Source organism: Hemiscyllium ocellatum, chromosome 2 (assembly GCF_020745735.1).
Source record: "Hemiscyllium ocellatum isolate sHemOce1 chromosome 2, sHemOce1.pat.X.cur, whole genome shotgun sequence".
NCBI classification, from domain to species: domain Eukaryota; kingdom Metazoa; phylum Chordata; class Chondrichthyes; order Orectolobiformes; family Hemiscylliidae; genus Hemiscyllium; species Hemiscyllium ocellatum.
The window spans coordinates 2318170-2331246 of NC_083402.1; the positions used below are offsets into that span (position 1 = coordinate 2318170).

At 47.7% G+C, this 13077-nt stretch overlaps 1 protein-coding gene across 1 annotated transcript in view; it reads left to right on the top strand.

Moving 5' to 3' along the window:
* Positions 1-13077, top strand: part of spef2 (sperm flagellar 2) — a 244563-nt gene that overhangs the window by 38323 nt on the left and 193163 nt on the right. The window contains exon 8 of the mRNA XM_060847113.1: positions 12853-13041. Coding sequence (XP_060703096.1) covers positions 12853-13041 — 189 coding nt within the window. The remainder of the gene's footprint in view (positions 1-12852; positions 13042-13077) is intronic.

A 13077-nucleotide genomic window follows, 5' to 3' on the forward strand; every position in this document is an offset into this window, starting at 1 on the left:
GTATTCATTGAGGACCTCCCCTACCTCCTCCAACTCCAGGCACACGTTCCCTCCACTATCCCTGATTGGCCACACCCTCACTCTGGCCATCCTCTTCTTCCTCACATAAGTGTAGAGTGCCTTAGAGTTTTCCTTAATCCTACCTACTAAATCTTTGTCATTCCCCCTTCTCCCTCTCCTAAATCCATTTTTCAGTTTCTCCTTGGCTACCTTGTAACATTCAAGAGCCCTGTCTGATCCTTACCTCCTCAATCTGAAGTAAGCTTCCTTCTTCCTCTTGACTAGATGTTCCACATCCCTTGTCATCCAAGGTTCCTTCACCCTACCATCCCTTCCTTGCCTCACTGTGACCAACCTGTCCAGCACTGTCAGCAAATGCACCCTAAACAACCTCTACATTTCTGTCGTGCATTTTCCTGAGAACGTGTTCCCAATTTAGACACCCTAGTTCCTGCCAATAGCTGTGTAATTTGTCCCCTGCCCCCATTAAATACTTTCCCCAATACTGTCTGCTGCTAACCTTCGCCATGACTATAGTAAAGGTCAGGGAGTTATGATCGCTATCACCGACATGCTCTCCCACTGAGAGATCTGACACCTCACCTGCTTTGTTGCCAAGCACCAAATCCAAAATGGCCTCCCTTCGAGTCGGCCTATCTACGTATTGAGTCAGGAATCCTTCCTGGACACACCTGACAAAAACTGCTCCATCCAAACTATTTGAACTAAGGAGGTTCCAATCAATATTAGGGACGTTAAAGTCACCCAAGATAAAACCCTGTTCCTTTCCAAAATCTTCTCCCAATCTGTTCCTGTTGCTGTTGGGGGGGCTATAGAAAATTCCCAATAAAGTGACTGCTCCTTTCCTGTTTCTGACTTCCACCCATACTGACTCTGGAGACAAACACTCCTCGAAGCCCTCCCTTTCTGAGCCGCAGAGGCAGGCTCAGTGTCAGAGAACTGGCTACTGTGGTGTTCCCCTCATACCCCCTAACAGTATCCAAAGTGGTACACTTATTACTGAGAGGATCCCTGCACTGGCTGCATGTTCCCTTTCCCTCTACTGAGGGTCACCCAGCTACCTTTATCCTGTAACGTAGGTGTGACTACCTCCCGATAATCCCTCTCTATCACCCCCTCAGCCTCCCGAATTATCCGAAGTTCATCCAGCTCCAGCTCCAGTTCCCTAACACGGTCTGTGAGGATCTGGAGTTGGGTGCAGATCTCCCAGGGGAAGTGGGAGGGTCACCAGTGGTGACCCTTACCTCCCACATCCTGCAAGAGGAGCATGTACCTGCCCTCACCCCCATCCCCTCCGCTCGAAATTACCAAGAGAGATTAAATAAATAAATAACTTACGTTTTGAACCCTTCACTAGGTTTATTTTTGGAGGGTTGGTTTCTTGAGAGCAGTGAAGGCTGAGGGGGGGACCTGATTGAGGTGGATAAGATTTTGAGGGGCATGGACAGGGGGAATAGAAAGCAGCTGTTCCCCTTTAGTCACATGGACAATAACAAGAAGCATCATTTTAAGGTGAAAGGAGGGGGAGGGGTAGTATCCTGGGTTTAGCCACAGCCCGAGTATATCAGGTCACATACCCAGCGATCCCCGTGTCTACATCCATGCCTGTTGAGCCTTCACTCTTATTCACGAGGTAAGTATTTAACAGTAAAGTGTACCTTCCTGGCAACCCCCTGGTCTGCGCTCTGACCACTCCCATTGCTGCAATGGATACCGCTGCTGATAATCTTGGATGGTGTGATATTCCAAGCGCTCATCCAAGTACTTCTCAAAGGTTGTGAGGCTTCCCAACTTCATATACCCACCACCCAATGGGTGAAAAGACTCCCCCCCCCCCCCCCCCATTAAACCTCCTGTCTTTCACCTTTAAAATGTTCCCCTTGTTATTAACCCTGTGACTAAGGGGGAAGAATTGCTTTCTATCCCCTGTCCATGCCCCCTCATTATCTTATCCCCCTCGATCAGGTTCCCCCCTCAGCCTTCTCTGCTCTAAAGAAACCACCCTGAGCTTCTCCAGCCTGTCTTCATCATTAACCTGCTCCATCCCAGGCAGTATCCTGGTGAATCCCCTCTGTACCCCCTCCCAGTACAATCACATCCTTCCTATAGTGTGGGCACCAGGAACTGCACACAGTCCTCCAGCTGTGGCCTCCCTAAACTCCTGGACAGCTCCACCAGAGCCTCCCTGCTCTGATCATCCAGATTTTTATTGAGTTCAAGTTCCAATATGACAGGATAGAAGCCCATATGCCTTGAATATGGTCTCTGGATTAACAGCCTCACAATAATATAATCAGCCCAGTGGCTCCCTCTTGATACCTCACCCTCATGGGAATGCATTGGGTCTGTGCTTCCTCCCCACACCACTTCCTTTTTGAATGCATCTTCAGTGCATCGGAGGCTGAGGGGCGACCTGATAGAGGTTTACAAAATTATGAGGGGCAAGGATAGGATAAATAGAAAAAGTCTTTTTCCCTGGGGTTGGGGAGTCCAGAACTAGAGGGCACAGGTTTAAGGTGAGAGGGGAAAGATATAAAAGAGACCTAAGGGGCAACGTTTTCACGCAGAGGGTGGTACGTGTATGGAATGAGCTGCCAGAGGATGTGGTGGAGGCTGGTACAATTACAACATTTAAGAGGCATCTGGATGGGTATATGAATAGGAAGGGTTTGGAGGGATATGGGCCGGGTGCTGGCAGGTGGGACTAGATTGGGTTGGGATATCTGGTCAGCATGGACAGGTTGGACCGAAGGGTCTGTTTCCATGTTGTACATCTCTATGACTCTATGATAAGTGGCTGTTCTCAGTCTATTTTGGCCAGATCTTGCCTTGTTTTAATAAAACCTGCCTTACCACAATCTCAATTTTTTTTTGTCGACCATCTTTCTCCTTTCCATAACAAGTTTAAAACTTATGAAACATTGCCTCTGTCTCTGTCTCTCTCTTCACAGCTGCTGCCAGTCCTGTGAGTTTCTCTAGCACTTTCTGTTTATGTTTAAAACACCCTCAGTGTCCCCTCAAGCACCTCTCCAGCTTCATTTCCCAGGGTTCGGTGCAGTACTGTACCCTCCCTTGTTGGATCGTCTATACAGTGACATAAACAACTCTCCGGAACACATTTCAGGGAATCTGCTCCCTCCAAACCCTTTATACCAAGGTTATCCTGATCGATATAACGCTGGTTGAAATCGAACCATTCTCTTTATAAATATTCCATGTTTATTATTAGTTTTTCAGGGCTCAATGAATTGCTGACATATCTGCTCTTTGGTTCCTCTCTGTGGTAGCCCTATGAGACACTCTGGAGAGTGTGTTAACCCCTTTTGTATTCCTTCACTTTAAATAAACTGACCTTGAAACTCCTTCAAAAGTGGCCTGTGGGGTGTTTGACCACAGTTTTGATGTTAGACATATTTGTCTATGTCACTTTTGAAATGCTGCGGTATAACTGGTATTTATCTTTACAGTAAGCGTTGCATGCCCCTTTCAGATTTATCTTTTAAAAAAGGTTCAACTGACTGGAGCTCTGCTCACTGGGGTTTAGGAGAATGAGAGGCGATCTCATTGAAACATATCAGATTCTTCAGGGAGTTGACAGGGTCAATGCTGAAAGACTGCTTCCCCTCATGGGAGAGGCAAGAACCTAGAGTGGGCCAGTGATGACCCAGTGGCAGCCAGTGAGAGCCCAGTGTATGCCATTGGTCTCTATGTAAACCAGTGATGTCCCAGTGTGCACCAATAATGTCCCAGTGTACACCAATAATGTCCCAGTATACACCAGTGATGGTCCCAGTGAAAGCCAATGATGTCCCAGTGTAAGTCATTGATGTCCTCATGCATGCCAGTGCTGTCCCAGTGTAAGTCAGTAATGTCCTAGTGTAAACCAGTGATGTTCCAGTGTAGGCCAGTGATGTGCCAGTGTAAACCAGTGATGTTTGAGTGTAAGTCAGTGATGTTCCTGTGTAAGCCAATGATGTCCCAGTGTAAGCCAGTGATGTTCCAGTGTACACAGTGACGTTCCAGTGTACGCCAGTGATATTCCAGTGTACACCAGTGATGTTCTAGTGTAAGTCAGTGATGTCCCCGTGTATGCCAGTGATAGAACATAGAACATAGAAAAATACAGCGCAGTACAGGCCCTTCGGCCCTCGATGTTGCGCCGACCGAAGCCTACCTAACCTACACTAGCCCAATAACCTCCATATGCTTATCCAATGCCCGCTTAAATGACCATAAAGAGGGAGAATCCACCACTGCTACTGGCAGGGCATTCCATGAACTCACAACCCGCTGAGTAAAGAATCTAGCCCTAACATTTGTCCTGTACCTACCTCCCCTTAATTTAAAGCTGTGTCCCCTAGTAACAGCTGACTCCATTAGCGGAAAAAGGTTCTCACTGTCAACCCTATCTAAACCCCTAATCATCTTGTTCTAGTGTACACCAGTGACATTCCAGTGTATGCCAGTGACGTCCCAGTATAAGTCATTGATGTTCCAGTGTACAGCAGTGATGTCCCAGTGTAAGCCAGTGATGTTCCAATGTATGCCAGTGATGTCCCAGTGTAAGCCAGTGATGTCCCAGTGTACACCAGTGATATTCCAGTGTAAGCCAGTGATGTCCCCTTGTACGCCAATGATGGACAATAGACAATAGACAATAGGTACAGGAGTAGGCCATTCTGCCCTTCGAGCCTGCACCACCATTCAATATGATCATGGCTGATCATCCTTAATCAGTATCCTGTTCCTGCCTTATCTCCATAACCCTTGATTCCACTATCCTTCAGAGCTCTATCCAACTCTTTCTTAAATGAATCCAGAGACTGGGCCTCCACTGCCCTCTGGGGCAGAGCATTCCACACAGCCACTACTCTCTGGGTGAAGAAGTTTCTCCTCATCTCTATCCTAAAAGGTCTACCCCATATTTTTAGGCTGTATCCTCTGGTTCGGGACTCACCCATCAGCGGAAACATGTTTCCTGCCTCCAAAGTGTCCAATCCTTTAATAATCTTATACGTCTCAATCAGATCCTCTCTCAGTCTTCTAAACTCAAGGGTATACAAGCCCAATCACTTCAGTCTTTCAGTGTAAGGTAATCCCGCCATTCCAGGAATTGACCTCGTGAACCTACGCTGCACTCCCTCAATAGCCAGAATGTCTTTCCTCAAATTTGGAGACCAGAACTGCACACAGTACTCCAGGTGTGGTCTCACCAGGGCCCTGTACAGCTGCAGGAGAACCTCTTTGCTTCTATACTCAATCCCTCTTGTTATGAAGGCCAGCATGCTATTAGCCTTCTTCACTACCTGGTGTACCTGCATGCTTACCTTCATAAACCAGTGTAAACCAGTGATATTCCAGTGTATGCCAGTGATGTCCCAGTGTAGACCAGTGATGTCCCAGTGTATGCCAGTGATGTCCCAGTGTAGACTGTGATGTTCCAGTGTAAGCCAGAGATGTCCCAGTGTAAGCCAAAGATGTCCCAGTGTACTCCAGTGATGTCCCAGTGTAAGCCAGAGATATCCTTGTGTAAACCAGAGATGTCCCAGTGTAAACCAGTGATGTTCCAGTGTACACCAGAGATGTCCCAGTGTAAACCAGTGATGTCCCAGTGTAAGTCAGTCATGTCCCAGTGTACACCAATGATGTCCCAGTTATACCAGTGATGTCCCAGTGTAAACCAATGATGTTCAAGTGTAAGCCAGTGATGTCCCAGTGTAAACAAGTGATGTTCCAGGGTATGCCAATGATGTCCCAGTGTAAGCCAGAGATGTCCCAGTGTACGTCAGTGCTGTCCCAGTGTTGGTCAGTGATGTCCCAGTGTACACCAATGATGTCCCAGTTATACCAGTGATGTCCCAGTGTAAACCAATGATGTTCAAGTGTAAGCCAGCGATGTCCCAGTGTAAACAAGTGACGTTCCAGGGTACGCCAATGATGTCCCAGTGTAACCCAGAGATGTCCCAGTGTACGTCAGTGCTGTCCCAGTGTTGGTCAGTGCTGTCCCAGTGTTGGTCAGTGATGTCCCAGTGTTGACCAGTGATGTCCCAGTGTAGACCAGTGATGTTCCAGTGTATGCCAATGATGTTCCAGTGTAAGCCAGAGATGTCCCAGTGTAAGCCAGAGATGTCCCAGTGTAAACCAGTGATGTTCCAGTGTAAGTCAACGCTGTCCCAGTGCATGCCAATGATGTTCCAGTGTATACCAGTGATGTCCCGATGTACACCGGTGATGTTCCAGGGTACACCTGTGATGTTCCAGTGTAAGTCAGTGATGTCCCCGTGCATGCCAGTGATGTTCCAGTGTAGGTCAGTGATGTCCCAGTGTAAGCCAGTGATGGTCCCAGTGTAAGCCAGAGATGTCCCAGTGTAAGCCAGAGATGTCCCAGTGTAAACCAGTGATGTTCCAGTGTAAGTCAACGCTGTCCCAGTGCATGCCAATGATGTTCCAGTGTATACCAGTGATGTCCCGATGTACACCGGTGATGTTCCAGGGTACACCTGTGATGTTCCAGTGTAAACCAGTGATGTTCCAGTGTAAGTCAGTGATGTCCCCGTGCATGCCAGTGATGTTCCAGTGTATGCCAGAGATGTCCCAGTGTATGCCAAAGATGTCCCAGTGTACTCCAGTGATGTCCCAGTGTAAGCCAGAGATATCCTTGTGTAAACCAGAGATGTCCCAGTGTAAACCAGTGATGTTCCAGTGTACACCAGAGATGTCCCAATGTAAACCAGTGATGTCCCAGTGTAAGTCAGTCATGTCCCAGTGTACACCAATGATGTCCCAGTTATACCAGTGATGTCCCAGTGTAAACCAATGATGTTCAAGTGTAAGCCAGCGATGTCCCAGTGTAAACAAGTGACGTTCCAGGGTACGCCAATGATGTCCCAGTGTAACCCAGAGATGTCCCAGTGTACGTCAGTGCTGTCCCAGTGTTGGTCAGTGCTGTCCCAGTGTTGGTCAGTGATGTCCCAGTGTTGACCAGTGATGTCCCAGTGTAGACCAGTGATGTTCCAGTGTATGCCAATGATGTTCCAGTGTAAGCCAGAGATGTCCCAGTGTAAGCCAGAGATGTCCCAGTGTAAACCAGTGATGTTCCAGTGTAAGTCAACGCTGTCCCAGTGCATGCCAATGATGTTCCAGTGTATACCAGTGATGTCCCGATGTACACCGGTGATGTTCCAGGATACACCTGTGATGTTCCAGTGTAAGTCAGTGATGTCCCCGTGCATGCCAGTGATGTTCCAGTGTAGGTCAGTGATGTCCCAGTGTAAGCCAGTGATGGTCCCAGTGTAAGCCAGAGATGTCCCAGTGTAAGCCAGAGATGTCCCAGTGTAAACCAGTGATGTTCCAGTGTAAGTCAACGCTGTCCCAGTGCATGCCAATGATGTTCCAGTGTATACCAGTGATGTCCCGATGTACACCGGTGATGTTCCAGGGTACACCTGTGATGTTCCAGTGTAAACCAGTGATGTTCCAGTGTAAGTCAGTGATGTCCCCGTGCATGCCAGTGATGTTCCAGTGTATGCCAGAGATGTCCCAGTGTATGCCAAAGATGTCCCAGTGTACTCCAGTGATGTCCCAGTGTAAGCCAGAGATATCCTTGTGTAAACCAGAGATGTCCCAGTGTAAACCAGTGATGTTCCAGTGTACACCAGAGATGTCCCAATGTAAACCAGTGATGTCCCAGTGTAAGTCAGTCATGTCCCAGTGTACACCAATGATGTCCCAGTTATACCAGTGATGTCCCAGTGTAAACCAATGATGTTCAAGTGTAAGCCAGCGATGTCCCAGTGTAAACAAGTGACGTTCCAGGGTACGCCAATGATGTCCCAGTGTAACCCAGAGATGTCCCAGTGTACGTCAGTGCTGTCCCAGTGTTGGTCAGTGCTGTCCCAGTGTTGGTCAGTGATGTCCCAGTGTTGACCAGTGATGTCCCAGTGTAGACCAGTGATGTTCCAGTGTATGCCAATGATGTTCCAGTGTAAGCCAGAGATGTCCCAGTGTAAGCCAGAGATGTCCCAGTGTAAACCAGTGATGTCCCAGTGTAAGCCAGAGATATCCTTGTGTAAACCAGAGATGTCCCAGTGTAAACCAGTGATGTTCCAGTGTACACCAGAGATGTCCCAGTGTAAACCAGTGATGTCCCAGTGTAAGTCAGTCATGTCCCAGTGTACACCAATGATGTCCCAGTTATACCAGTGATGTCCCAGTGTAAACCAATGATGTTCAAGTGTAAGCCAGTGATGTCCCAGTGTAAACAAGTGATGTTCCAGGGTATGCCAATGATGTCCCAGTGTAAGCCAGAGATGTCCCAGTGTACGTCAGTGCTGTCCCAGTGTTGGTCAGTGATGTCCCAGTGTTGACCAGTGATGTCCCAGTGTAGACCAGTGATGTTCCAGTGTATGCCAATGATGTTCCAGTGTAAGCCAGAGATGTCCCAGTGTAAGCCAGAGATGTCCCAGTGTAAACCAGTGATGTTCCAGTGTAAGTCAATGCTGTCCCAGTGCATGCCAATGATGTTCCAGTGTATACCAGTGATGTCCCGATGTACACCGGTGATGTTCCAGGGTACACCTGTGATGTTCCAGTGTAAACCAGTGATAGAACATAGAACATAGAAGGATACAGCGCAGTACAGGCCCTTCGGCCCTCGATGTTGCGCCGACCGAATCCTACCTAACCTATACTAGCCCAATAACTTCCAAATGCCTATCCAATGCCCGCTTAAATGACCATAAAGAAGGAGAGTTCACCACTGATACGGGCAGGGCATTCCATGAACTCACAACCCGCTGTGTGAAGAATCTACCCCTAACATCTGTCCTATACCTACCACCCCTTAATTTAAAGCTATGTACCCTAGTAACACCTGACTCCATTAGCGGTAAAAGGTTCTTAGTATCTACCCTATCTAAACCCCTAATCATCTTATACACTTCTATCAGATCTCCCCTAAACCTTCTCTTCTCCAATGAGAACAGCCCCAAGTGCCTCAGCCTTTCCTCATAAGATTTTCCTACCATTCCAGGCAACATCCTGGTAAACCTCCTCTGCACTCGTTCTAAAGCTTCCACATCCTTCCTATAGTATGGCGACCAAAACTGCACACAATACTCCAGATGAGGCCTCACCAGAGTCTTATACAACTGCAACATGACCTCAGGACTCCGGAACTCAATTCCTCTACCAATAAAGCCCAGTACACCATATGCCTTCCTCACAGCACTATTTACCTGGGTGGCAACTTTCAGAGATCTGTGTACATAAACACCAAGATCCCTCTGCTCATCCACACTACCAAGTAGCCTACCATTAGCCCAGTAATCCATCATCTTGTTATTCCTACCAAAGTGAACGACTTCGCACTTAGCTACATTGAATTCCATTTGCCACATTTCCGCCCAGCTCTGCAACTTATCTATATCCCGCTGTAACCTACCACTTCCTTCCTCACTATCCACAACTCCACCGACTTTTGTGTCATCCGCAAACTTGCTTACCCAGCTTTCAAGTCCTTCCTCTAGATCATTTATAAAGATAACAAAAAGCAATGGTCCCAAAACAGATCCTTGTGGTACACCGCTAGTAACTGCGCTCCAAGATGAACATAATCCATCAACTACTACCCTCTGTCTCCTTCCAGCCAGCCAATTCCTAATCCAAACCTCTAATGTATCCTCAATGCCATACCTCCGAAGTTTTAGCATTAGCCTACCATGGGGAACCTTATCGAACGCCTTACTAAAATCCATATACACAACATCTACTGCTTTACCCTCATCCACTTCCTTAGTCACCTTCTCAAAGAACTCAATAAGGTTTGTGAGGCACGACCTGCCCTTCACAAAACCATGCTGGCTATCCCTGATCACGTTATTCCTACCCAGATGTTCATAAATCTTATCCCTTACCATTCTCTCTAAGACTTTGCCCACCACTGAAGTCAGACTCACTGGCCTATAGTTACTAGGGCTATCCCTACTCCCTTTCTTGAACAATGGGACCACATTCGCTATCCTCCAGTCCTCTGGTACTATTCCTGTTGACAACGACGACATAAAAATCCAGGCCAATGGCTCTGCTATCTCCTCCCTAGCTTCCCATAGGATCCTGGGGTAAATGCCATCAGGCCCAGGAGACTTATCTATATTCATCCCTTCCAATATTCCCAAAACCTCTTCCCTGCATATTTCCAGGGCATCCATTCTAATTATTTGTGATTCCATATTCACATCAGCAACAGTGTCCTGTTCCTGAGTGAATACTGATGAAAAGTACTGATTTAATGTCTCTCCAATCTCCTCTGCCTCCACACACAACTTCCCACTACTATCCTTGACTGGACCGATACCTACCCTAGTCATCCTTTTATTCTTGACATACCTATAGAAAGCCTTTGGGTTTTCCCTAATCCTACCAGCTAAAGACTTTTCATGTCCCCTTCTCGCTTCTCTTAGCTCCCTCTTTAGCTCCTTCCTGGCTACCTTATAACTCTCAATCGCCCCTACTGAACCTTCACGCCTCATCTTTACATATGCCGCCTTCTTCCCTTTCACAAGGGACTCCAATTCCTTACTAAACCACGGCTGCCTCACAAGGCCCTTTACACCATGCCTGACTGGTACATACCTATCGAGGACACGCAGTAGCTGCTCCTTGAACACTCCCCACATCTCATTAGTGTTCTTCTCTTGAAGCCTGTTTTTCCAATCCACACATCCTAAGTCATGCCTCACTGCATCATAATTTCCCTGCCCCCAGCTATAGCTCTTGCCCTGCAGCGCACGATTATCCCTCTCCATCACTAAAGTAAAAGTCACCGAGTTGTGGTCACTGTCCCCGAAGTGCTCACCTACCTCCAAGTCTAACACCTGGCCTGGTTCATTACCTAGAACCAAATCCAATATAGCCTCCCCTCTTGTTGGCCTGTCGACATATTGTGTCAGGAAACCCTCCTGCACACATTGTACAAACACCGACCCATCTAATGAACTCGAGCTATAGCTCTCCCAGTCAATATCTGGGAAGTTAAAGTCCCCCATAACAACCACCCTGCTACCTTCACTCTTTTCCTGAATCAACCTCGCAATATTATCCTCTACTTCTCTAGGACTATTAGGAGGCCTGTAGAAAACACCTAACAGGGTGACCTCACCTTTCCTATTTCTAACCTCAGCCCAAACTACCTCAGATGGCAAGTCCTCTTCCATCGTCCATTCCACTGCTGTGATACTGTCTTTGACAAGTAATGCCACGCCTCCCCCTTTTTTACCCCCATGTCTGATCCTACTAAAACATTTGAACCCTGGAACGTGCAACAGCCATTCTTGTCCCTGTTCTACCCACGTCTCTGTAATGGCCACAACATCGAAGTCCCAGGTACCAACCCACGCTGCAAGTTCACCTACCTTATTCCTTATACTTCTGGCATTAAGTATACACACTTCAATCCACCTTTCTGGTTACAGGCACCCTCCTTAGAGATCGCTGCATTATTCCTAACCTCCCTACACTCAAGGTCCTGTACCCTAAAGCTACAGTCCTGGTTCCCATGCCCCCGCGGAGTTAGTTTAAACCCTCCAGTGTTGACCAGTGATGTCCCAGTGTAGACCAGTGATGTTCCAGTGTATGCCAATGATGTTCCAGTGTAAGTCAGTGATGTCCCCGTGCATGCCAGTGATGTTCCAGTGTATGCCAGAGATGTTCCAGTGTAAGCCAAAGATGTCCCAGTGTACTCCAGTGATGTCCCAGTGTAAGCCAGAGATATCCTTGTGTAAACCAGAGATGTCCCAGTGTAAACCAGTGATGTTCCAGTGTACACCAGAGATGTCCCAATGTAAACCAATGATGTCCCAGTGTAAGCTAGAGGTGTCCCAGTGTAAGTCAGTCATGTCCCAGTGTACACCAATGATGTCCCAGTTATACCAGTGATGTCCCAGTGTAAACCAATGATGTTCAAGTGTAAGCCAGCGATGTCCCAGTGTAAACAAGTGACGTTCCAGGGTACGCCAATGATGTCCCAGTGTAACCCAGAGATGTCCCAGTGTACGTCAGTGCTGGCCCGGTGTTGGTCAGTGCTGTCCCAGTGTTGGTCAGTGATGTCCCAGTGTTGACCAGTGATGTCCCAGTGTAGACCAGTGATGTTCCAGTGTATGCCAATGATGTTCCAGTGTAAGCCAGAGATGTTCCAGTGTAAGTCAACGCTGTCCCAGTGCATGCCAATGATGTTCCAGTGTATACCAGTGATGTCCCGATGTACACCGGTGATGTTCCAGGGTACACCTGTGATGTTCCAGTGTAAACCAGTGATGTTCCAGTGTAAGTCAGTGATGTCCCCGTGCATGCCAGTGATGTTCCAGTGTATGCCAATGATGGTCCCAGTGTAAGCCAATGATGCCCCTGTGAAAGCCAGTGATGTTCCCATCTATGCCTGTGCTGTCAATGTATGCCAGTGGTGTCCCAGTGTAAGCCAAAGATGTCCCAATGTAAATCAGTGATGTTCCAGAGTATACCAGTGATGTTCCAGTGTAAGTCAGTGCTGTCCCAGTGTACGCCAATGATGTCCCAGTATATGCCAGTGATGTCCCAATGTATACCAGTGATGCCCCTATGTACACCGGTGATGTTCCAGGGTACACCTGTGGTGTTCCAGTGTAAGTCAGTGCTGTCCCAGTGTACGCCAATGATGTCCCAGTGTATACCAGTGATGCCCCTATGTACACCTGTGGTGTTCCAGTGTAAGTCAGTGATGTCCCAGTGTATGCCTGTGATCCAGTATTGATCCAGTGTCAGCTGGTGATGGTTTTGTGTTCCTGTGCTTGATCCTAGGAGGTGTATCGTGAGGAGCAGTTGGTGAATCGGCTGATGCGTCAGTCACTACAGGAGAGGCGGATTGCTGTCCAGTTGATGCTAGCTCGCCATGAGAAACAAGTCATTACACAAAACCGCATCTTCCGGGAGAAGCAGTACGAGGAGAAACGGTTGCAGGAGTTCCAGGAAGTGTTGGACAAGGAGGCGGTATGTCGCTGAACAACAACTTCATTATTCTTGCAC